At 33.2% G+C, this 24,316-nt stretch overlaps 4 protein-coding genes across 7 annotated transcripts; 1 reads left to right on the top strand and 3 right to left on the bottom strand.

Moving 5' to 3' along the window:
• Positions 1-6,638: 6,638 nt before the first annotated feature.
• Positions 6,639-11,914, bottom strand: LOC103503605 (uncharacterized). 2 transcript variants are annotated; one of them, XM_008467847.3, is made up of 10 exons: positions 11,606-11,914; positions 11,428-11,472; positions 11,210-11,266; positions 10,948-11,017; positions 10,809-10,850; positions 10,559-10,635; positions 8,678-8,748; positions 8,282-8,367; positions 8,074-8,180; positions 6,639-6,948 (listed from the first exon to the last, which is right to left on the bottom strand). In XM_008467847.3, exons 1-10 carry the CDS (start codon positions 11,777-11,779, stop codon positions 6,886-6,888), a joined length of 792 nt encoding a protein of 263 aa, XP_008466069.2. In that variant the 5' UTR covers positions 11,780-11,914; the 3' UTR covers positions 6,639-6,885. The 2 variants fall into 2 exon arrangements, with proteins under 2 accessions (XP_008466069.2, XP_050939490.1); XM_051083533.1 differs by lacking the exon at positions 10,809-10,850 and having other exon boundaries at positions 11,606-11,913.
• A 1,196-nt stretch (positions 11,915-13,110) lies between these two features.
• On the top strand, positions 13,111-15,813 carry LOC103503604 (GATA transcription factor 9-like). The gene is made up of 2 exons (XM_008467846.3): positions 13,111-14,212; positions 14,306-15,813. Exons 1-2 carry the CDS (start codon positions 13,892-13,894, stop codon positions 15,041-15,043), a joined length of 1,059 nt encoding a protein of 352 aa, XP_008466068.2. The 5' UTR covers positions 13,111-13,891; the 3' UTR covers positions 15,044-15,813.
• A 1,199-nt stretch (positions 15,814-17,012) lies between these two features.
• On the bottom strand, positions 17,013-19,448 carry LOC103503603 (protein NONRESPONDING TO OXYLIPINS 2, mitochondrial). 2 transcript variants are annotated; one of them, XM_008467845.3, is made up of 3 exons: positions 19,124-19,442; positions 18,920-19,038; positions 17,013-17,353 (listed from the first exon to the last, which is right to left on the bottom strand). In XM_008467845.3, exons 1-3 carry the CDS (start codon positions 19,351-19,353, stop codon positions 17,328-17,330), a joined length of 375 nt encoding a protein of 124 aa, XP_008466067.1. In that variant the 5' UTR covers positions 19,354-19,442; the 3' UTR covers positions 17,013-17,327. The 2 variants fall into 2 exon arrangements, with proteins under 2 accessions (XP_008466067.1, XP_050939489.1); XM_051083532.1 differs by having other exon boundaries at positions 17,013-19,038; positions 19,124-19,448.
• A 584-nt stretch (positions 19,449-20,032) lies between these two features.
• LOC103503602 (uncharacterized) lies at positions 20,033-23,433 on the bottom strand. 2 transcript variants are annotated; one of them, XM_008467843.3, is made up of 8 exons: positions 23,153-23,433; positions 22,845-23,054; positions 21,881-21,941; positions 21,702-21,738; positions 21,508-21,585; positions 21,243-21,315; positions 20,713-20,752; positions 20,033-20,384 (listed from the first exon to the last, which is right to left on the bottom strand). In XM_008467843.3, the coding sequence occupies exons 1-8, from the start codon at positions 23,180-23,182 to the stop codon at positions 20,335-20,337; spliced, it is 579 nt and encodes a 192-aa protein (XP_008466065.1). In that variant the 5' UTR covers positions 23,183-23,433; the 3' UTR covers positions 20,033-20,334. The 2 variants fall into 2 exon arrangements, with proteins under 2 accessions (XP_008466065.1, XP_050939488.1); XM_051083531.1 differs by having other exon boundaries at positions 22,845-23,048; positions 23,153-23,379.
• Positions 23,434-24,316: the final 883 nt, after the last annotated feature.

The raw sequence follows: 24,316 nt of genomic DNA, 5'->3' as shown, positions 1-24,316 counted from the left end.
GTCTATTTCCATATTTTTCTATTCTCAAAAATCTTTGCTTTCTCTCTCTCTCTCTCTCTCTCTTTCTTTCTTTCTTTCTTTCTTTCTTATTTTTCTCACCCACTTTTTGTCCACTCCTAAAATTACAATCTTTACACTTTGAGTACAATTCAATTTATATGCCTTCAAATATCATCACTCTCTTCAATCAAATTCAAAATGTCTACATCTTAATTTTGTGAACAAAGAGTAGGGATGAGTATCATTTTTTCCGACCAAACCAACACTCAACCAACAATGTTCAAATTAATTTCAACCCATTGTTCATTGGTTCTTTTAAAATGGGATCGAACCTCATAACTTATTTTTAAAATAAAACACGAAAGTCTATTATAAACACACTCTTAATATCGTAACTTACATCTTGATTTGTTTAGTGGAATTATGTTATGGTTTTGTTTCTATATACTTTGATAGGACATTGCAAATTAGAATAATCACATTTTATTAATTAAATGATTTTAGATGAAACAAATAACTATAAATTGTCGAATAATTAAATTAATACAATACTTTATAAAATTTTGAAGAATAAATAAATTTTTTCCGTTCGCGCAAAATTAAGAAATTATCGTACCATAATACATAACTCATGGATTACTAACTTTAAAAAAATATATACTTATTCGATACAAAATTGAAAATTCATAAATTTAAATAGATATTTTTAAAATTTAAAAAAACTACCTGAGGTCAAAATTTTCAGTTTAGAGGTAATTTCGATAGTTGGAATAATTTTTTTAAATCGTTTTTTTATTGACATTTGAAAAGTATATGAACTTTTTTAAATTTATAAGAAATCATAATAATATTGCAAACCTTTTTTAATGAGATTACATACCGAATATTTGAACAAATAGATCGAATGAATTATTAGAAGGTAATTAAAGTTAGAGAAGAGTAAGAAAAAAATATATCATAAATGTACATCAATCTATATCTATATATATATATATATATATATATATATATATATATGTTTGTAACATTAAAATTTTAATGATTGGAATATGATTCAAAAGAGTTGGGTGATAGGAAAGGTAGGGTTGGCATTTTCAAAGGGAAAGTAGAAAAAAGTTGATAGAATTATTTTTGGTGCCTTGTTGATGGGGATAAATCTATATTATTCATTATCATATCCCTAACCAACCTAAATTTAACTAATTTTCATCATGAAAATTAGGGACCCAATTGCTTATTTCTCGATCAACGTATTTTCTTCTAAAAATTGAAAAAAAAGATATATTTTACGAACGTTCAATGAGATGATTCGATTTCATTTTGTTAACATATTTAGTGCATTTCATGAAGTTGAATTGAATTATGTATCATATGATTCAGTGGATATATATAAGACAAATCAAATATCTTAACTACATCAATGGTTTGATATTGTTTGTTAGAATTTTGATGTCTACTAAATTAGACGGTGATGATCTTAATTAATACAATTAAGATCTAATTCAAAAATTAGCTTTACACATTTTTTTCCATTTCAACGTAAAAACTCTATTTTTCCTTAAAAAAGACTCGTGGTTTTGATATATTCACGGATGTTGTGTTGTGTTTCGTTTCTCCTCTAATTTTTACTACTAATTCACGTGTCATTATTAAAAAAAAATTTGCTTGTAGTGTTATTTATTTTTCAGGTTGGTCTAAAGACGAACACACTCAACTAATCTTTAAAAGAAAGAAAAAAAAAGCGTTTTTTTTTCTAAATAAATTCAAGGATAAGAAGCGTTACACGGTGATCATCGTAAATCAAGTGCGTAAACTCTTAGTCATTTATCGAAATTTTGACTTATTTTTTATAACAACAAGAATAGTAAATTAATAGTGCATAAATTAACCTAAGACTATAAAGTTTATAATTAGATGTATTATTTCACCTAACTTTTTTTGTTGATTTAATCCTAATAATTTATGCAAACAGCAACACCCCCTTGATTAATGGGTCATTAAGCAGACAATGGCAGACCAAACCAAATGCTGCTTTTTTATTCTTAAATTTTTATTTTTCTTTATTCAAAGATTACATAAATTCTTGAATATTAAAAAAAAGAAATAGAAAAAAATGAAATTAATTATCAAATTAAAAAAAAAAATAAAACCATCGCGACCCATAATTTTTGTTGGATGAATTTTACTATATTTTATAAATATTTTCAATATTTTACCATTTTCGATATTAAAAAGTCATTTTCTAATCTTATACCTAAGTTTTTGTGTATGAATTTAAAATTATGTGTTATTTCTTTGTAGGGCCACACCACTTTGCAACTATTAATATTTATTTTATATATATATATATATATATATATTGCACTTCTAAATTTAATATTGATAATGTGGTCAATTATTAATTGTATTTAAGAATTTTTTAATTTTTTACTTTATTTATTAAACTATATATTTTCCAAATCAAAAGAAAGGCAGCTTGATCCATCTGTGGTTTTGGTTTTAAAATAAAATTTTACACAAAAGCTATCTTCTAGTTGTCCTTTTAAATAATAAATTGATTTCTTCTTAATAAATTATTTGCACTAACCCTATTTAATTACTTTTTTTTCTAATTTTTAATTATAAATAAAGAGAGGTGATATGAGGGGGTATTTTAAATTATCTTATTTTAGCAACATATTTAAACAGTGATTGGCGTTTTTTTTAAAAAAAAGGTTTTTAAATAATCATATTAGTGATGGATCACATCACACCGCATTGTTCGTTCTATCAATTTTCCTTAACTAAAAATATCAATTGTCGTAAACGATAAAAGATATAACAAAGTTTCAGATTCTGTTTATAAAAGATTTAAAATTTTAATGTATTTTATAATTATTTTAGTTTATTTTACTGATACAGTTTTTTGAAAAAAACTCAGTTTTTTTTTTTTACATCTTAGTTATCCTAAAATCAAATTTTGAATCACTCAATTGCAATTAAATTTTGTATATAAATAAAAGGTTGGCCTTTCAAGGGTGGTCCAAATTTATACAATAATATATTAAAAAGAAAAGAGAGGAATATACATCATTTAAATATCAATAAAAAAATTAAAAGAATTTGAAAATTGTATCTTTTCAGATTCAATTTCTTGTTTATTGATTCACTTAAAATGATTATATGATTATATATACATACGATAATTTAACCATGTTTGGTAAATTAAATCAAGTAGTAATTTTTGTTTGGATGATGATTATAGATTTATCTGTAATACAATATTTGGATCGTATGATCTAAACATATTTATATTAGATAGTAACACACATATATACCGTTCTTCTTGTAAAGGTCAATAATTATTTTTTTCATTGTAAAAAACAAAAAGAGTAATATACATGAAGGTAATAGAACCCAAAAACTATTTATAATCCGTATAACAAAATAAGAAAAGTGCTTGACATGCAATCATTTTTTCATAAGTTCTATATATGTCCTTACAATTTATTAGTCCCAATCCATCTCGGTAAAATTAAGGCCGAGAGCGAATAACTAGAGGATATTTAGTAATATTTAATTATAATCTCAAGCCAACTCGAGGAAGTTCCCAAGCAAGACGGGAACATATAAGAATATTTAAGGATTCTCAGGGCTATCTCAAACCTATTCCGAGATAAGGTATTCCTAAGATCGTATATCAAAATCTATACGAATGTATATCGCAAGCGTGTGACTGATTTATCGTTTATCGATGATGATAATTTTTTCTATTTTACTCTAATAGAAAAGTAAACAAAATTGTTTTTTTTTTTTTTTTTTTGACATTGGGAATTATTTTTATTTGAAAAGAAAAAAAAAGTAAAATAGTAGGAAAATAAAAAAAAAATGGGAAGAACGTGAAGAGAAAGGGAAGGAAGGAAGGAGAGGGGGGTGGACCACACGTGTGGACCCGAGGGAAAGCACGCGTGACATTTGTTAACTTTATAATCGTGCTCTCAATAGTAATTCAAAAGCAGTGCGCTTTCTTTCTTTCTTTCTTTCTTTCTTTCACATACAAATATATGTGTGTATATATATATATATATATCCCATTTTATTTTCTTTACTTATTTTCACAATACAAAATAAAATTAGAAGAGAGGAGTAGCAGTTGGTAAGGTAAAACCCATTTGAAGATGAGAAGAGAAATACAGAGTGGGATAAAAAGGAGGGGGGGGGGGGGGAAGGAAATGATAGAAGGCGAGAGGGACCCAGGAAGGCGAAGGCGAAGGCGAAGGGGAAGGCGTGTCGCTTCTTTCGGCGTATTAGAGTTTGTGCCAAAACACCCCCAAGGGACATTCTTATGGGTATGTGGGGACATCGTGTTTCCCCCATTTTTACTCTCCCCCTCCCCCTTAATTTAAAAACACACATTAACCATTCCTTTTCCATACATTAAAATCTTCAAACTATCTTCTTAATTAAAAATATTCTGTTCCTTAATTACCTAACAACTTTCACTCTTTCTACCCTTTGTCTCCTCCTTGGGGTTCTCCATATATTCCCTAACCCTAATAAAACTTATCTCTTTTACCCATTAAAACAAAAACAACACTTTCCTTTCTTTTCTTTCTTTCTTTTTTTTTTTTTGGACATATTTACCACTTCTCAACTCAATTTTGAACTAAGCTCCCTTTTACCTTAGGTGGGTCAACAATTTGATTGAGGAACGGAGGGTGCTCGATTTAATTGTGTTTCAAATTTGAATAGTGTTAGAATTATGAATCTATCATATTTTATTTATATCATTAGATTTATAGTTACTGTATTAGGGTTAAACGATAATATTTTGCAATTCAAATTCTTGACAATTTGATTCATCAATGGAATAATACCATTTCGATTACATCAATGAATTATTGAATAGTGAACATGACTTGAACTTGAATTATATCTAATTTCACATTTTCTATCGTCTCGTTGGTGAATTTTTTTCATGAAGAAATAGGTTAAAAGATTAAAAAAAAAATTACTCTATGAAAATAAATTCATGATATAAATTAGATATAGAGATCATATAAGCTTAGTATGGTTTAATCGAATCAAGATCTATTTCATCTTAATCTTAAAAGAAAAAAAAAAGTTAAATTTCATATGATCATTCTCTCCGTAAATACATTAACTCGTATCTTAATCTCAAGTTACGCTTTTTTTTTGTTTAGATTTTGGCATCATGATCAATTTATGTTAGAAAAATATCAGAATTCAAAAATCTTAGGTTATGGTTTTAAAGTATCATTTTTCAACCATTTTTAGATCAAGCACTTTAAACAACAAACCATTGTAGAATAATCATTATTCTTTTTTTAAAAAAATGTATTGCTTTTACAAAAAGAAATCCAATCACTTTCCTCCAAATATCAGGTGACAGGAAAAAGAAAAAAAAAACACCAACAAAAGTGAAATTAAAACATTAACAAATTTTTATTTCCAAATATATAACTCTCTCTTAGAGACTTGGATTAAAAAGGCTATCATAGGGACAATACAAAACAGTTATATTTATACAATATGCTACCAAATTTATTCACCATCTCTACGAGATCTATGATCAAAATTGGTGTAATCGTAATGTTTTTTTCTTAAGTCAATCCAAATGACGTATTGTCATCTACATTTTCGTCCTACCGTTTTCATTCAAATGGGGTCCATTACTACTCATTTTGCTGTCTGTCTTTCATTCCCATGCTTTCTTCAGATTTTGTTCCCTCTGTTTCCTATGTTTATTCAAATCATTGGTGACGTTTTTTTCACAATGTTTTTAATCTTTAGGCTTAGGTTTTGTGGTTTTTGAGTACAATGAAAAAATGGGTTTCAAAATTAAGGAAGAAGAAGACGTGTTTTTTAAGTTTAAAAAAGACTTCAGTCTCTGCCGCGCATGCCGTTAACGACAGCTAACAAAGAAACAACATTAATTCCTGACTCTCTCTTACAAAACCTTAATTTATATGTGTGTGTGTGTGTGTTTGTGATTAGAACCTTCATTTTCAATAATATGGGGGACATGATTTCAATTACCAATGAGTAATAAACAAGATTAATTTCTGTCACAAATTATATAAATTCACAAGAAAGAAGAAAGAGAGAGATTAGACAGAATTGAAATCAGGTTGTGATCAGCAATCTTGAGGTTCAATTTTACTTTTATTATAATGTAAAATAAGAACAAACGAATGTGGCAATGATTATAATATAACCAATTCTTCTTCTGAGTAGTTAAAATAAAAAAATAAATTCAAAGTTACTTGAAGACAAAACAACTGCTTGTAAGCTGTCTAAAATGGTATATTCTAAATCATTGATCTTTAACGTGTTCTTCAGGGTGGTGTAAGTTCATGACAACGACGTTATTTTGAAGATAATAGTGATGATAATATGACTTCTTCCCATACCCAAGTCAAGATCGATCAATCAAACAAACAAACAAACAAAAAAATCAAAATGAATTACTCGTGATGACAAGAGGAACTGATTGATTAACCTTAAGAAAATGACAGCGATTAGGTAAAGATATGATATTGAGAAGAACCTAACAAAGTCAATAAAAGCGGCTATCATTGAATTTGTTGTATTTTGACGAGGGTGATTCCATAAGGAATTTGCGTTCCACTCTCCCATTTGGAATTCCATATATTTGCATTACTTCAGGTTCTAAATCGGTTAAGTGTACAACTTTACAGAACTCTCAAGACACAAATTACAAAACTCAGGACTGAAATGTCATCAGTTTATACATGAATCATGATCGAATTCTATTCTCTCAGGATACTATAACTAACTAACTCATATGGGATATAGAGCCCATGAAGCGAGAAAGAGAGAAAGAAGATAAGCTTGGTTGAATGAAGCACAACCTGATGATGCCTATTTTCCATATGCGTACTCAAGTAGGCGGCGATCGAGGTCAAAATGCCTGCAGAGAAGCCGCTGCAAAAAGAAAGAACCAAGAAGTTAAGAAGAGACTAATTGGATCACAAAAAGAAGCTAACTCAATCTGTTGGTTGAAACATCAATAGAAAACCTCCTCGCTATAGAAGAGTGATCCTCCAACATCATTCATTGAAACTTGAAAGTCTCCGCGTATAGACATTAAGTAGGACATGTATTTGGAATTGATTGGCCAATACTAATTATAATTTCAACATAATAGTTGAGGAATACACATTAAGAATAAATTTAGGTTGCTTCAATTCGGAAGCAATCTCGAGGATGATTTTGATATGCATTAGTTTGTTTAGTTGAATATAACATAACTAGGATGAGAATTCAAACCAGTTTCAAAGAACCTTAATTATTCACAAAGACAACCCTACCAAATTTGGTTGTCCATGACAGATAAAAAAAATTCAGAAGCAGTAAAATATTGTCAGTCTTCTTCAACTTTTATTTATTTATGTAGTAAAAAGATTAAGGCTTAAAAAATTCATGAAATAAATGGTGAATCAGTTTTAACTTTTCTGTCTTCTTTTTTTCCTTTCCTTCTTCTTCTTCCTCTAATTATGACTGAAAATAATGTTTGTTGCCAAAAAACTAAAAAAGATGAAAATGAAATTGCCTGATTGCATCCTAAAAAGGTCTGCTAATTTCGCAAATATATATCGTTAAATGGTAGAAAAGAGAACACAAAGTTTACGTGGAAAAACCTAGAACAGGGAGAAAAAACTACGATAGAGAGTCTCTTTATTATTTTCACACATAATGAAAGTTACAAGAGAAGACAATTTTATAGGCTCTAGCAAGCCCTAATACAAAAAAAATGAATAAATTTAGGGTAAGGTAAAATGTTAAAATACCTCGGGGCTATAAACTATCAACAAAGCCCCTTATATACATACATACGTATATGTGTGTGCGCCATACTTTGAAGTAGTATCTTACTCTTAAAAAAATGTGGGAAAAAGTAGACGTAATATTATATTAACAGGCATTACCTTCGGAAGAAAAGAAATAGCATCAGTATGTACTTTACATGAACTAATGCAAACATGTTATCTTCTCTAATTATCTGAATTTGTAAGCCCAAAAACATTAAAACCCCAAAAAGAAGGTTACCTTGGTTATTGGAGGGTATGCTTTTATTTCAAAATCCAAATCTGGAAGGCGAGCAATCTCAGCTGCATTCTCAAATAAGATATAGGTAGGAAGCTGGTTCATACTTCCTGATAAATTCATTCGGAAGTTATAAGAAATTCTGATAGCAAAGTCTTTACAAAACTGAAAAACAACATTCAAATTTAGAACGAAATCTTAAGACAATTACCACCAAGTGATATTCCAAATTTCTCAGCAACATTTGGAAAGAGCCCAAGATCAACTACTCCAAATGATAGATGTTTGTTTGAATATCTGCTTAAGGAGACGTAAATACAAATCTAAGCTACTTCAAGCAGAAAGTGCAAACATATGGGGAGGAGGGGGAATTAGAACTACAAAAACAATATCGGAGTTTCAGATCCATGAAGCCGATCTAGATGTCTCAAGGGTGAAGATTTCCAGGATTTCATATGTGAAACATGAAAAACTTTTATATTGAATTTCAACAGAAAAGATGACACCAAAGATATAGATTAGAAAAACTACTAATACAGAAGGAATACAACTTCTTATAAACTTTTCTCCCTGAATCCATGAACAAAGTGAAAGGAGAAGTACTCACGTAACTGATAGCTCAGGCAAGCATCTACTAGACCGTATGCAATCAGCTGAGAAAGAAACACGAAACTCAACCTAGCAATTCAGGAAAGCCATTCATTAAAGACTGAATAAAATCAAAGAAAATGTGAGTTCTGCATACATGATAAAATGACATACAGATTATAAGCATTTGAACTTGTCAGTGCATTTACAGTTGCTCAAAGGTTCAAATTTGGATTCACGGATTTGCAGATGTTGATTCTCAATTACTGGAAATAAAGTTAATTCTGAGAACCAAGTCAATAGATTCAAGTAAACATCCCAAGAAAAAAAGAACAGGAACTTGATTTCGATGCTGGGAATATTATGAAAATTTCTACTGTACTAAATTATTCAACAGCTTGATCTTCTTTACATAATCATTAACTTATTACTCTCCTTTTCTTTTCATAACCCTAAAAGTGTCTACGCCACCTTGCAGGCATCTCGAATATTCTCACATGACAAGTGTTTTACGCTACTATGTTTGGTTGCCAAAGTAACTCATAAAATATTCAATCCTAGTAGGTAGCTACCTAAGAAACACAAACAAATTAGTTGGGGTAATAGCTTGTGTAAGACACTTGGACACTCCGCACTTGTTGACATGAGTTGGACACTTGTTAGCACAATAGATATGTGTTAAACCTTAGGTGTACAAAGCCAATATGAGTCTAACATTTGCTAGACATATATCGAGTACATGTTAAGCATATGAAATAGAAAAGTATTAGTATAAGGGAAAAAATAATGCATTTTAAAAGATAAATACATCAAACTCCTCACTAAAGCATACAAGTGCATAAACTTGTTGACTTTGAATTTTCTTCATCGATATATATTTTCTTGAGAATGTACATTTAGACAAATGTGTATTGTTGTGGGCCTGTGTGGCTATGTCCTACATTTTTAAAAAAATGGCATGTCATCTAAGCCGCATGTCACATCAACATCGACATAATGACACATCATTCTTTAAAAATTTAAGACACAGGCACAGATACAACAAGAATACGTTTATTAAAACAAACATTTTTTAAAATATAATAATAATTAAACAAGAAGGAGATTCAAAGTCAATGAGTTTATTCATTTCTACCTTTAAAAAATTAATTTGATATATTTCGCTCCCAAATTTTACTATTTATGTCATATGTGTGTTGGCTTGGTATATGTAAGAAGTGTTTGATGATGTCTACCAAATATTGGTTCCATTTTGACTTTGTACAACTACTGTCGAACACATCTATCACACTAAAAAGTGTGATACATGTATGAGAAGCGTCCAACACGAACACGCTAGCAGAAGTGAAGTGTTCGTGTCTGTTAGCATGTCATTGTATTTGTGTGTTGTGTCATATGAGTTCCATACCCATAGTTGTGCTATTTAGATGAAATGGTACTAAACCTCATTCCTTCTAAGCCCTTTAAGTATTTACATGGCCCCTATTCATCACTAGGCCAACCTATCTCGTCGTGGTTAACAATCATTGACTTATTTAATTGTCTAACATGGCTTCATATATGTAGCGTATAATTTGTAATTATAAAATCCCAAGAGCTATGCTATCTCAAGTTTCATCATGAAACCCTCCCATATTGCTTTGTCTGCCAAAGTAACTTTCCTATATCAAATTTGTACTATCACTCTCTCTCTGTCTACAACTAGAAATAAGTTTAGAGGTAAACTAAGCTTCCTGCCTCGAAATGTTGCAATTCACTCAATCAAGTTGAAAACACCTGCTAGGCTACTATTACTGCGTTCAGTTTGACTTCCACTAGAGAATTGTTACTAGAAAAAATGTGTAGTAACTAAAAAATTTATAGCAATAAAAGTACTAGGTGAAGAGACTGCAGAATGAACCAGCCAGAATCTTGACTTGTTGTTCCCCTCAGTCAGCAAGGATTCCAGCTGCAATGGAGTTAACTTACTGCAGGTACCTACAGAAAGGAATTTAACAGAAAAGAAAAGGCAATTTTTATAAATCACATTGTAAGCATATAATTTACACTATACTCACTGGAGAATAATTTGGTTGTACAAGGCTTTTATAAGATCCCAGGAGAGTTAAAGACAAAAAGAAATTGGACGGTAAAGTTATCTTATTTCAAACCTGATCCTTGGAAGACAGGTTGTTGAGTAAAAACATATATCCCTGGGAAGAAGGAAGAGGAAACAGCATACTATCATATAACAATTGAGTACCCATCAACAACTTTATGAGCATGGACTAAGACAAAAATAACCCTTACCTGTGAACACGATCACATACCAAATTGCAAGGTGATAATCCATCATAGAAGCGAGAGCAACTAGAAAAATCTGAACGAATTGAAACCAGGTGAATGGATCACTGAGCAACAAAGATATTACAAAAGACCCGCTACAGCCAAATAAGACGAGTGAAACTACATGGACAACATCAAACTCTCTACGTGCAGCAGAGCAACGCATAGCTACACGAAATTTTCATCAGAAAAAAATTCCTTAGTCCACGACGAAAGGAGTAACTACCTTAACAAACAACAGTATATCGGCAATGAAGGCCTCCGGCGTCTCTCTTCTCACCGTCTGCCATCATTCAAGAACTAATTACTCATATTTCCCAAAGATCAATCGATATAAAATCTAACCAATCGAAATAAAAACATTATAACCTAAAAATAGAAATTAAAATATTACTATAGGATGTAAATAGAAATTAAAATATTACTATAGGATGTGGAAAATACCTTAAACATGTAGAAAATCAGAAACACCAAAATCGCTTGAAGCTCCTAAAGAGGTGAAGAAACAAGAAAACAATAAATAAAGTTAAGTTGTCCGAATACAAGAGGCACAAACCATACAAACAAGAAAAAAAAATGCCGATAAAGAGTAGTATCAAACTGGAGAAATAAGGATCATTACCCGGCAAAGAAGAAGATGTGTAATGTTGTAGAAGAGAACATTATTTGCCGAGCTTCGAATTACTAAATAGGAAAAGAAGGCTAGAAAATGAGAGAGATAGTACGGCTCTGTCACCATTAAATTCAGCCACTCCCCCGGTCGGAAATTGCTCCACTCCTGCTTCCGATCCACCATGGCAAACTTATAGATCTTTCCGCGATAATAGAATCCAACACCAACGATCACACAGCCCGTGAAATATGCTATCCGTTGAACGTCGACGGGAGGTTCACACTTCCCAGTTTCCGGTCCTCCCTCCCCCCCAAATTGAACGACTTAGATCCAATAGTCGTAGGTGACATTGGGCTGGACTAGAACTCATAACAAACATCCCTCTCGTATTGGCCCAATAATGGGCCGACTAAAGCGGCCCACGTTTTCACCCAATTTCGGATTGGACCGAAACCCAAAAAGACTACCCGCAAACTCGTTCCGTTTCCAGAGTTAAAAAGGTTGAATAATTTTGATTACATTTCAACTCGAGAAACAGGTATTAAATTTGGTCTATTAATTAGCCAGCAGGAACAGTGAGTAATTGTATTTTTTAAAAATACAAGGTAGAATAGGGATTATATATATATATATATATATATATAAGTGAAGGGGGTGACTTAGAAAAGAGTGCAAGGGGATGATTAAAATGGGCATTGGGATCAGAAATTGTTGATTACTAAGGTAGGGAAAAAGAATGAAGGAGAGAACCTAAAAAGAATATAATGATGGGGAAAATAAAAAAGAAAAGGAAAAGGAAAATAGTAATAAAGTTGAAAAATGGGAAGAGAGAGTGGGGGGGTGTTATTGTTAAAATAAAGACCACATGGATTTAGAGACAAGCAACCACCAAGAAAGCAAAAGGCAGAACCGACGTCTCCCACCCCCCCATGTGACTTAGCCGGGAGAGAAGGGGGGAAAAAAATGGGTGTTATGGAGTACAAGTAGAATATTAAAAATAAAAAATAAAAAATAAAAAAAAAATAATAATAAGCCAAATTGCACGTGCCTTACCCCATCCACTCACGTGATTTAACTAAATAGTTCCCCCACGTGGTATCTGCTAACTCAAGCAATATTCAAAACGCACCGTATTGTTTGCGTTTCTTTCTTTTATTTTTAGTTATAGCATCACCTTCACTTCACCGCCAGTTTAGGGGTTTGGACACGAGCGATGCACTGAGTCACATGCTTGGCTGACAAATGGGACCCACAATAGATCACGTGCATATTGGACCCCACAATTCCCACACCTCTCTCCCACTCCCATACCCTCCCCTTCTTCCCTTTCCTTTCTAATCTTTTTTATTTAATTTCACATACTCAGACCTTCCACGTTACTCCCTCCCCTATAAATTAATACTCTCTATTTACTTCCTCTCTTCTTTTTTTTTTTTTTTTTTTTTTAAATCTTTACATATTTCATCGAAACAAAAATCGTAATTAGAAGAAGGTAAAGGATTAAATAGAAAGAGTAATAAATTTGAGGAATAGGGGGGATTGGGAGAAGAGAGCTGGAGGAGGACCTTATCCACTGCGGGAAGAAGAGTGTAGTAATTTGCCTAGGGATTGTTATGAGTCTGTCTGAATGGGCCCCGCTTAACCCAACTTCACTTCCAGATGTCTGCCACGTGTTATCATAGCCGACAGTTTATACAACCACCTTCCCATTCAGGGTAATTTTAACGTCCCCTTTTTTCTTTTCTTTCTACCTTCTCTCTAATCACACACCCATGCATGCAAACCAAACACACAAATCAATTTTTATCATTCTTCACTCTAAAACGACGTCGTCGTTAAACTACCCATCTTCCCCGGGCACGTGCCTCCTTTGACTTTCCATATATTTTCTCTTCCTCAACTTACTCCATATATTTAATCTCTCATTATCATCCCTTTTTCTTTTCCATCTATCTCTGTCAAAATTCGTTGGAGAGAGATTTATAAATCTAAAATCTTTTGATTTTTTTTTTTTTTTTTATATACATATTGATATTGGTGTGTGTTGAGAGCTAAGACTTCGTTTTAGTTGGGTTAGTGTGTTCTAAAATTAAAGAAATTTAAAGAAAAAAGAAAAAAAAAAGTTGTTTTTTTTTTTTTTGTTCTTTTAGTGTTTCTCTCTCATCTTACATAGCCATAACTCATCACACTTCACTCTCCGCCACTCTCTCTCTCACTTTTTTCTCCTTCTCAATCGCTATTTTTCTCACTATTTCCCCAATTCACAAACTCCCCTCTTCGTTTTTGTCCACACTAATGGAAGGACCCGAATATTTCCAGCCCGGTTTTTCCTCTCAATTCTCCACCGAAGACCGTCAGTCCTCCGATGCAAATAAAACCACCGCCGCCGCCGTACCTCCCACTACTGCTGACCATTTCATCGTCGAGGACCTTTTGGACTTTTCAAATGACGATGACGTTGTCTTCACCGATGGAGCTTTTGATAACCAAACCCCTACCTCTACCGACTCCTCCTCTCTTACCTTACTCGATTCATGCAATTCTTACCCCAATACCGGCAATGCCCACAACTATCATTTCGCCGACGCTAATTTCTCCACTGACCTTGGTGTTCCGGTACATTATACTCATCCATCGTTTTCCTCCATTTCTCTCTTTCTATCTCTCTCTTTCCTATCAATTCTCAATTAATTTTGTTCAATTTTGCAGTACGATGACTTGGCCGAGCTGGAATGGCTTTCCAATTTCGTGGAAGATTCTTTCTCCACCGACGATTTGGAGAAGCTGAGTTTGATTTCCGGGATGAATTCCCAGACTGACGTCCATGACGATGACGCCTCAAAAACTCGAGAATTCCAGAGCGGATTCAACCACCGAAACCACTCACCCGCTTTTCGCCACGAAATGTCCGTAGTTCCGGCGAAAGCCGCTCGTAGCAAGCGGTCTAGGGCGGCACCTTGCATATGGAATTCCCGATTATCCGTACTCTCTCCCACAAATTCCTCTTCCGAAACCGACGTTGTCGTCACGCTTACGCCACATCCAAACACCGCCAAGAAAACCACGAAGAAGAAAGAAATTCCGGACGACACGTCGTCCGCCGCCGGTAATAACGGGGAAGGACGTAAATGTCTCCATTGTGCCACCGACAAAACGCCCCAGTGGCGAACGGGGCCAATGGGTCCAAAGACGTTGTGTAATGCTTGTGGGGTCCGGTACAAATCCGGTCGTTTGGTACCGGAATACCGACCGGCGGCGAGCCCGACGTTTGTACTGACGAAACACTCAAATTCTCACAGGAAGGTTATGGAACTCCGGCGACAAAAGGAAATGATGAGAGCACAGCAACAACAACAGTATCTTCATCATGAGAGTATGGGGTTTGATCATGTATCAAACGACGACGATTATTTGATCCATCAACACATAGGCCCACTCTATCAATAGCTTCTTTCCACCTCCATCAAATTTGATTTCCTTTCAAGTTTTTTTCTGACAATTAGAGAAGAAAAAGAAGAAAAAAAGAAAAAACTGTTTTTGAATTTGGTAGCTAATTATAATTTCAAAATTCTGATCTAGAGTTACTTTACCTTGAGTTAATTTTTAGATTCAAATTTCTAACAACTTAAATTTTGAATTTAGCACACTGATAATTACTTTTCTTAAAGTTGTCTCAGCTTCTTTCCATTCCCCTTTTTTTCTCTTTTTTCCTCATCTTCTTCTCTTTATTATATTCATATGAACTCCTAGCGTTTGACAACCGACATTGAGTGAGTAAAAGAAACTCACTCATCGGTTTACTATCCCATCCCTCATTCGTGTCAATTCTCCTATTTCTTATTTTGTTATTCATGCCAACTTTTTTAATTACTCACTCATATAATAGAAGAGAGGGGGATGGTTTATAGAATTGTGTGAAATGTTGGGGGGAATTGAAAAGAAGAGAGAAGGAGGGGAGAAAAAAGAAAAGGTAATGTCTTGAAGTTGGCAAAAGTACAGATAAGAGGGAAATTTTATTACAGCAGTGGATTTTATTGAAAAAAGAAAAAAGAAACTGAGAAACAAAAATGGCAGTAAAATCTCAGCTGATCCAATGGAGGTTGAAATAGAGAATGTTGAGAAGAAAAAGAAAAATCAGAGGTAATAGAGGACTGGCAATGAATTGTACAATGTGCACTGTACTTTTAAAGAAAGAGAGTTTTAGAAACAAAATTTTATGAAAGAAAGAAAGAAACAAATTAAGAGTGTAGGGACAATTATGGTAATTAGTGTTGCCACTGCCAGAAGGGTAAGAAGCAAACAGAATATATTGGTTTATAAATTATTTTGTATCAATCATGGGATAATTGGTAATAATTGATTACTGATTTCAGATTCACTTTTCTTTTTTTAAATTTAATCATCAGTGTACAATAATACTAAGTCCAAAAGTCCAAAACCTTAGGATTAATCTTTTGGGTGGTCACAGTCACATCACATGCCTCTCTTTCTGCACAAAAATACTTTTATAATTATTATCAATATAATAATTATTACTATATTGATTATGAAAAGAAATATAATCTGACTGCAAAGTTAAACTTAGAATTCAAAACTTAAGCTCTCGTCATTAATAATCCAAGATAATAAAAAAGGAGAGAAAGTGGGAGAGCATTAACATGGTTTAATGAATATGATTAATACTGGAACGAGGAGGGAGCTGTATAAAGCAGAAAATAATGAAAATAATACAAATATTCATAATGAATAAAGCTGCATCCTGAAATCAAGACATTAAAAACAGAGAAAGATCAAGCAAGTGGGAATCAAAACATTTTGAAATTAAATGAGATTCATTTTCAAGATGTCTCTTCTTCCCCAACTCACTTTTCTTCTGACAATCAGTTATCTTTCCAGAAATATAAACCCTAAAGTTCCTCCTTCCTGTCTTCTATTTCTGTACCAAGCAAAATAAAGGGCAGAACCAAGGCAAAACTTGAAGGTTCCTAAAAGGGTTTTCTTTCATTAAATTGTGGTAAAGAATTGGATTTAGGAATTCACAATTGGAAGCAATCAAAGAGAGGATATGGAAGGGGTGGGCACATGAATGTGTAATGGTATTATGTGGACATGGTAGCGACATGGTCAAAGAAAGTTGATGAGATATGGGGGAACAATCCAACGACACCGTTTCCACTTCCCATTCACAATCTCACGTGCTAAAGATACTTCAATACATATATTTAATTACTTTATTATATAAATATAATATGGTAATATTCGCACATTCAACTAAAGATACCTAATACCTACGTGCGCACTACTAATTTATCATATAAGACTACATTTCTTTAGCAACCTGCAAAGTGGCTTAGAGTAGCAGAAAATTCAAACTAAAGGCTTGCCAAAAATCAAAGAGAAGTGCAGAAGAAAGGAATAAAACGAAGAAATTTGTAGTTTCCCGTTGCTTGGAAGTAGTGTAATGATGATAACAGTGACAGCAATAAGTCTAATTCACTAGGGAGCAATATTGTGTTTGGAAATATTAAATCAGATAACAAAGATTATGAGAAAATGAGTAATGAATTTGGGGAAGGGGAACACGTTCTGGACTGGGGTTGTCTCATCAGTTATAATCTCAACCAAAACAAAAAAGACAGAGATCGAGGAATCTCGATTAACAGAGTATTTGATTCGCCTTCCTTTCGTGTATCCCACACATCAATCAGAGGATCCTCTTAAATTCCATCTCTCATCGCGGCACACAGAGACCCAATTCTGAAACACAGTGTGAAAAATCAGAATTACTTTAGTATTCATTTCAGGTGGAGGAGCTAGTTCAAAGTTCAAACAAATGCTACCCTCAAAAGTGCTGATTGAAAATCAACCAAACCGAGGGCTACATCAATAGACAAAAGTAAAAGAGCATCTAAAAGGGAAGGCCAAACATATGGCAGAAAATATTTCGATCATTTGATTCAAGAGATGAAGCATCCATCCGTTTTCAAATAACATCATTAGTCAGCCTTTTAATTTCACCAATCCCTCTCTCTTATAGTTGTCAATGCAACATATGCTAAACCTACTAAATATAAAGTTGGATTAAGGATAAAGTAAAACCTCCTCAGAACAGATGGAGTTACAGAATAATTTTATACACACACATACAACAACAAAATGTGGACTACATGAATATAATTGTTCTCTACTTTCTCAAAAGCTTTGTCTATTACCCTACCCATAAGAGCTACTACAATATCTCAAAATCTAATTAAATACATTAGCTTCAGGAACCAGAATTACATTTGGTGTAGGTTCAAAAGTGACACATATAATAGCAATGGAGTTTAAATATTTTGACAACCACTTGGGAAACTTTGAGAAAAATTGTAAACATAAAATTAGTGTCAGTCATAATAACTAATACTATTGAAACATATTGGATTGACATAAGAGACTTCTTCTCCGTACAGGAATTAGTTAGACCTTCAACTATTGAACTGTGAAGAATGTAGCTCTAGTAGCAAAATCCAGAATGATTTTCATGGATCAATGATTAAATTCCCAAGAGTTACTCCCATGCATTAAAAAAACAGGACCTATATTACTAACTTCACTTCTAGTTTGCGAAATTAAAAAAACAAACAATTACATCAGTCTTTAATCTTAGAATTGTTAATTAGCATAACTCAACTTCATACAGCTCACAAAATGTCACTCTCTTGATCTCGCCAGAGTAAAAATTAAGACTTTTAAGGGCAGATTGACAATTGGCAGCACTACACGAATTTATAAAATGTACATAACATAACCAAAAGTTCTATGAACAAACCATCCATTGAAATTTATTCGAATCCTATAATAATCGAGTACTGACAGCAAAATAAAAAGTAGAATTCTTAGAATGCGACAATTATTTCCCAATTTGACCAGGAAGTATCTATTTTCATCAGTAATATGTCGACTCAATTACAATTTTAGTTGCTGTTTTTTATTCAGTTAGTTAACTTGAAACCCAGGAACTAAAATAATGAAACCCAATCAAACCTAAGAAACAACCGGACATCAGACTTCTAATAAGATGCAGAAGAAAATCAAGAGTAGACACTCAATAAACTGATACTGAAAAAGCCCAAACAGTAAACGAACGGAACAAGCATAAAATTGAATTGACATTCAAACTTAAAACGAGACAATACATTTAGGCAGAATCATAACTTCCATATAAACAACCCATCCACAATAGAAAATGCAATCATATACGAGAGTAAAAAAGTTGCTTACAGATAATAAATTATAAAGAATGGAGAAATCAAACTCCTGGGTTTGCACTGCAGAGCATACCCTGTGACAATGACCTCGAGGACAAAGAATCGATTCCAAGACAGGAGGTTAGTCGAGCCGAAGAGACTGCGGAATGAAGAGGAAGCAGAGATTGAAGGGAACCCAACTGCGGAATCGACCTGAAGAATAAAAAGCTCTCTGTTAGCAATCTAAGAAATGTAAATTAGAAAGAAAAAGAAAAAAAGGTTCAATAGTGTTGCGTACCTGGAAAGTGTAGGTGAAGAACAGAGGGTGAAGGAAGCGGCGGGTCTGGGTTTAATGGAGGGTTTGGTGATGGTGGATTTAATCAGGGAAATGGTTGGAGTTGCCAGAGATCGAAAGCGGGAAGCCATTGAAAGGTTTTGAGAATTAGGGTTTTTCAGATACCGTCTTGCGAAGTTTGGCAAGTTCGTTCTTTTTTCTATCTTCCCCTTGCTTTCTTTGCAATTACCCATTCACAAATCACCATTGATTACTTATTTTTCCCAACCTAAATTACTAATATATACTTTATTTATTTATTTATTAAATAATAAGTACAAAGATTAACCTTTTTTTCCCTCCATTTTTCAAATGGAAAACTAAATTAATGTTAAATTAATTTATTTTTTAAGTAGTATTATGGTGAGTTTGACGCTCGAGGTAGATGGCTCAGCTTGACTCTAACATTTTAAAATTTTACGAATTCGGACGATTTTTTTCTGTATGGAATGTAAGACTCCTAAGTTGATCGTGAACCTTTTGGCTTAGAGTCACATGTGAACTTTGAACCTTGTTAGAAGCAACTCATAATAATGTATACTCTACAAATTAATAGATAAACATAATAGTTAATATATTGAATTCCACGTCATAAATATCAACCTAGCTACTCAAATGTTTCTATATTTATTTGTTTCTCTTTCAAGTTATAAAGCATTTAACTAGGTATATCCCAGATGTTTCTTATGTATATATGGCTTAAAAAGTAAAATTTTATCCTTTGTATTGCTGATTTAAGTGAAATTATTGAGCTGAAGAAGGCTTTTTTTTTTTTTTTTTTTTAAGTATTAGTCTGCTAAATAAATGATCAATTTCCAACAAAATTAAACTACAACAACTACCAGTCATCCAACTTCAAAGGTCATGCAAACGTTTTGAAAAATTGGTACATTAGCAACTAAAAAACATTACGTTACATCCTGAACATGTCAGCTCCAATGTCACTCCTACTTCCCCAAACTACTAGCAGCTAACAGCAGCAATACATACCTAAACAAATGTTTCAGGCGTAACTATACCAACCTACACCATTTCTTCCTTATCCAGCAGCTACAACTTGTTCACCATGTGCATGAACCCGTCTCATGAAGATGAATGCTGGCGGATAAAATTGTTGATTCATCATTTACGTTTTGAATACATTAAACCAATTGTGTGTGGTTGCATGAATCCGACTAGAGTAGGCGGAGTTTCCCAGTTACTGCATCAATGGCTTCCTTTGGCCCTATTTAAATTAGACAGAGAACATGTATATTGTTAAGAATATGAATTAATAGTTAAATTTGAGTGGTACATTAACGTAATATCAGAGCAAGACGTTGTGCGTTTTGTACTCCTATAATGTTGTTCTCTCCGATAAATATTGATCATTCATTTAGTGGGTCTTGAGCTATTGAGAAATGTTAAGAACGTGAATTTATTGTTAAATTTACCATAACTCAAAGCAAACCAAGTGGATTAAGTGTTGTACAATTAAATTAACAAAAGAAAGACAACCGAAGAAAATCAACCAGGCAACCGTGGAATTCTATCATAGGGTAAAGAAGCATTACCAGGTCCAATGGCAAGAACAGTCTTCGATCCAGCCGAAACCTGCACATCATTGAACTGATTTCAGAATGCCAGTTGACAAGTTCCGGAGAACTAAATGTACTTGGTGAAATGTTTACAAACATGTTTCTTGAGGTGTCCAATTATAGGCACTTTGAAGTTCATCAAAATGATTATTGCATACAAATTTGGGCTTGGAAAAAATCGCTTCTTCAAAGAGCCAAGTGAACCTTTCCATCAACTACAAAACCGAGGGTTTTGCAGCCACCCTATACAATGCTGAACCACTAACAGCTATTTTTTTCGCTTAGGAGATCCCATAACATTAACTTTCTGATGGCTAACGAATAAAACAATGTAATGCCAACGTATGACAGCATAACATGTGTAGAATTGTTTGACTATGCCAAAATATAGACATTAATAAAACATGTCAAGCATTATTGCACCCAGTTACCACACCATTACTCATGCATTAATCAAAATGCTTGTAAATTCATCCGAGCAGACAAGTGGAGAACAAAGTTTGTACCTGTGTGCGTCCAGCATCAGCAACAACAAAAGTAGGAAGGCCAATATTCTCAGCTGCATCCTTCAGTTTATTCCTGATTTAAGAAAAGAAGTAGATTTAACAAAAAAAAAAGTGTAATTTTATTAAACAACACTTCCCCTGTGCTCTCATTCCTCCTCCCAGTCCTCAACCCACAAACCTACAAAGTCTTTCCAAAAACCGTAAGGTTTTGGTTTCACATGTTTATTACCGATTACATTTTTGGAGAAAGGAATCACCTGCTTACATTTCGTGTTGATTCTTGCATGTTACAACTATTTTCGGCTGCCCACATAGTTCCCACTGTCTCAAAAGGTTTCGGTGGCTGCACTAGATATTAGAAATGGGCATAGATCCAGAAAAGAGAAAAGGATGAAGAATTAGCCGTGTATATGGTTTGATCAAAGCAGATATTCATAAATAGTATAGTACAAGGAATACCTTTGCATTAGTTCTGCATACAAGCCAGTAGCGGCATCTTCACAATTTGACAGAAAAACATGCAAAAATATTTAGCTTCAATGGCAGGAAGATGTGAAGTGAGAAACCAACCAATGTAATTAGAAACAAAAATAAAATGCGCGTGAAACAAGTATGGAATTCAGCATCTTAAATCTTACGAGCACATTGAGATGCAATTTTTCCAGAACCCATCTTCAGATCTTGCCTAACGACAAGGACCTTCAATTGAAAAGTAAGAATGTCAGATGATTCTTCACAGCAAGACGCATTGTACAAGTTACATGACACAAGGACTTGGTGTGATTGTCAATTTGTCAGTGTAGTTCCCTTTCTATGCTTAGGGAAGGAAATCTACATAAGCCATACTACAACATTTCAAGATTTTTGGAACTACACAAATATGCTACACATAACCAAGTTTGCAAAGGAAATGTTGGATCGTCTTAAATTTATTATTTGGCACTTCAAATCACCAAGTAAGAGGGCTCACTAGGAATGCCCCCTAAATCTAAGTTACTTCCGTATTTGTCCTATATAAGTTATTTAGGATTTTGGCCCTAGGGATTTCGGCTCTCTCTTTGTCACACTGTAATGAATCTTTGTGTTGATTCTCTACTACGTTTTTTTTCTTATCTTGATGTCATAACAGTAAAGATAACTTGTCTAACTGCTAAATCATATTTCACCCGGCCCTTTTGATCCTCAGACTAATTGATTCCCCTTTTAGGTTCTGTCCTGACAGACTACAGTGATACTTGATGGCAACAGCAAAGACGGGGTAAGCACAGAACCTAAAACTCTGCTTAACGATTAGGCAAATCGGCACGAAAGCTAATTTTGTTCGCAATATAATTATACAACTACCTCAAATAGGCCCTAAACTATTCTATCTTACAAGCAATTCACGCCTCAAAATTGAGCCATAGAAAACCATATCCAATGACATTAAACACGAAACCTCGCGTACCCTTTAATTGTAGACAGTTGAGGCTAAACTAAAAACTTCTTATTTCGTTCTTTCATTTCATTCTAATTTAGTGATCATAATCTATTTCAAACATGTAGAGAAACCATCTCCAACTCAAAAGAAATCCAGAAATTCAAGTAAAGTCGAACACTAACCAATTTGAGCTCTTGATCACCGTTATTTGAGGCTGGAGAAAGCTGTTGGTACTTGGACGGCAGGAAATAGCCCTTCTTAGCATTACCTTTACTGGGTTTTGATAAATCCAAAAACAACCCAAGAATGAAACCAATTACGAGGCCTGGAATGAAGTTCTCGGGTTTGAAACTCACCGACAGCCATTCTTTTTCTGGCTTCACTTGCTGCTTCTAACAATACAGAAAAGAGAAAACGAGAAAAATTAATTCAAACATCATCGAGAGGGTGTAAAGAAGCAAGAATGAATGCAACCCATGGAATTGAATACCTTTCTGGAAGACTTAGAAGCACCCAACATGAGCCTTCTTAGAAAAACAAAGAGAGCGGAAGAATTAGAGTTATGGGTAAAGCGCGGTTGTTGCGTTTCAATACCAATATCTTATCTTGTGGGTGTTCTTTGCTTCGAATGGCAAAAATGGGAGTTTTAATCCAATTCAATCGAGGGGGAAAGTGGTGAATTGGGCGTCCAATTATCAAAGGGCAAGCCCAGCGAGTTTGAAGAAGAAGAAGAAGAAGAAGAAGAAAAATTATTAACAAAGGCCATTTGCACATTGAAGGTCCAATTCTGGTGGTCCGCTGTTTGGGCCATATATATTACATATACAACAATTTTATATCATAGAAGTTGCGTTCATATACGTGATAGATCGAACATAATTTAGTAGACATGACGTTGGCATGTAGAATTACAAACATAACAAAATCCATAGGTGATATACTTATTAGTGATATCGTTTCATTAGTGGACTTCGAAAACTATATCTACATTTTGCTACATTAACAAATTTTATTGCATTGTTAATACTTTGAACTCGATTGTTATAGTTGCAATGAGTTTTTTTTATATATGTAACAAATGTAGAGGTGTGAATGACATTTACGATCTTATATTACAGTCTTAATTGACAAATTATAGTTAATATAAGAATAAACAACACATTTTCTACTTTTTGGTTCAAAGTTCATTCACACAGTACAATCATATTCGTTAGTAATGAAGACGAAGTATCGAGTGTTGGTGAATGTTGGCCGGAAGACATAAGGATGACAAGAGAAAGGAGAATTTGGAAGTTTATGTATGTTTTTTTTATTGTTCTTATGACTTTAAGTATAATTTCTATTTAGTCTCGTTGTTTTAACATATTATTTTTTGTTCTTAAATTTTGAATTTGGTTTTAGTTTAGTCTTTACATTTCAATATATTTCAACTCCACACTGATAGATTACCTCAAATTTGTCCATAGGTTTTGAAATTTACATTTGTAATCTCATTTTGTTTTCAATTAATACCTATTTTTAGTTATTGACATTAACGTTTCTCCGTCAATTTTAAACTATTATGAAGTGAAATTATAAATAGTGATAAAAAATTTGTAAAAATTATTATATTTATTTTTAAAAAATTACCGTAAATGAGAAAACGATTGAAATT

Source organism: Cucumis melo, chromosome 4 (assembly GCF_025177605.1).
Source record: "Cucumis melo cultivar AY chromosome 4, USDA_Cmelo_AY_1.0, whole genome shotgun sequence".
In the NCBI taxonomy this organism is placed as follows: domain Eukaryota; kingdom Viridiplantae; phylum Streptophyta; class Magnoliopsida; order Cucurbitales; family Cucurbitaceae; genus Cucumis; species Cucumis melo.
This window is presented reverse-complemented; position numbering and strand designations above follow the sequence as displayed.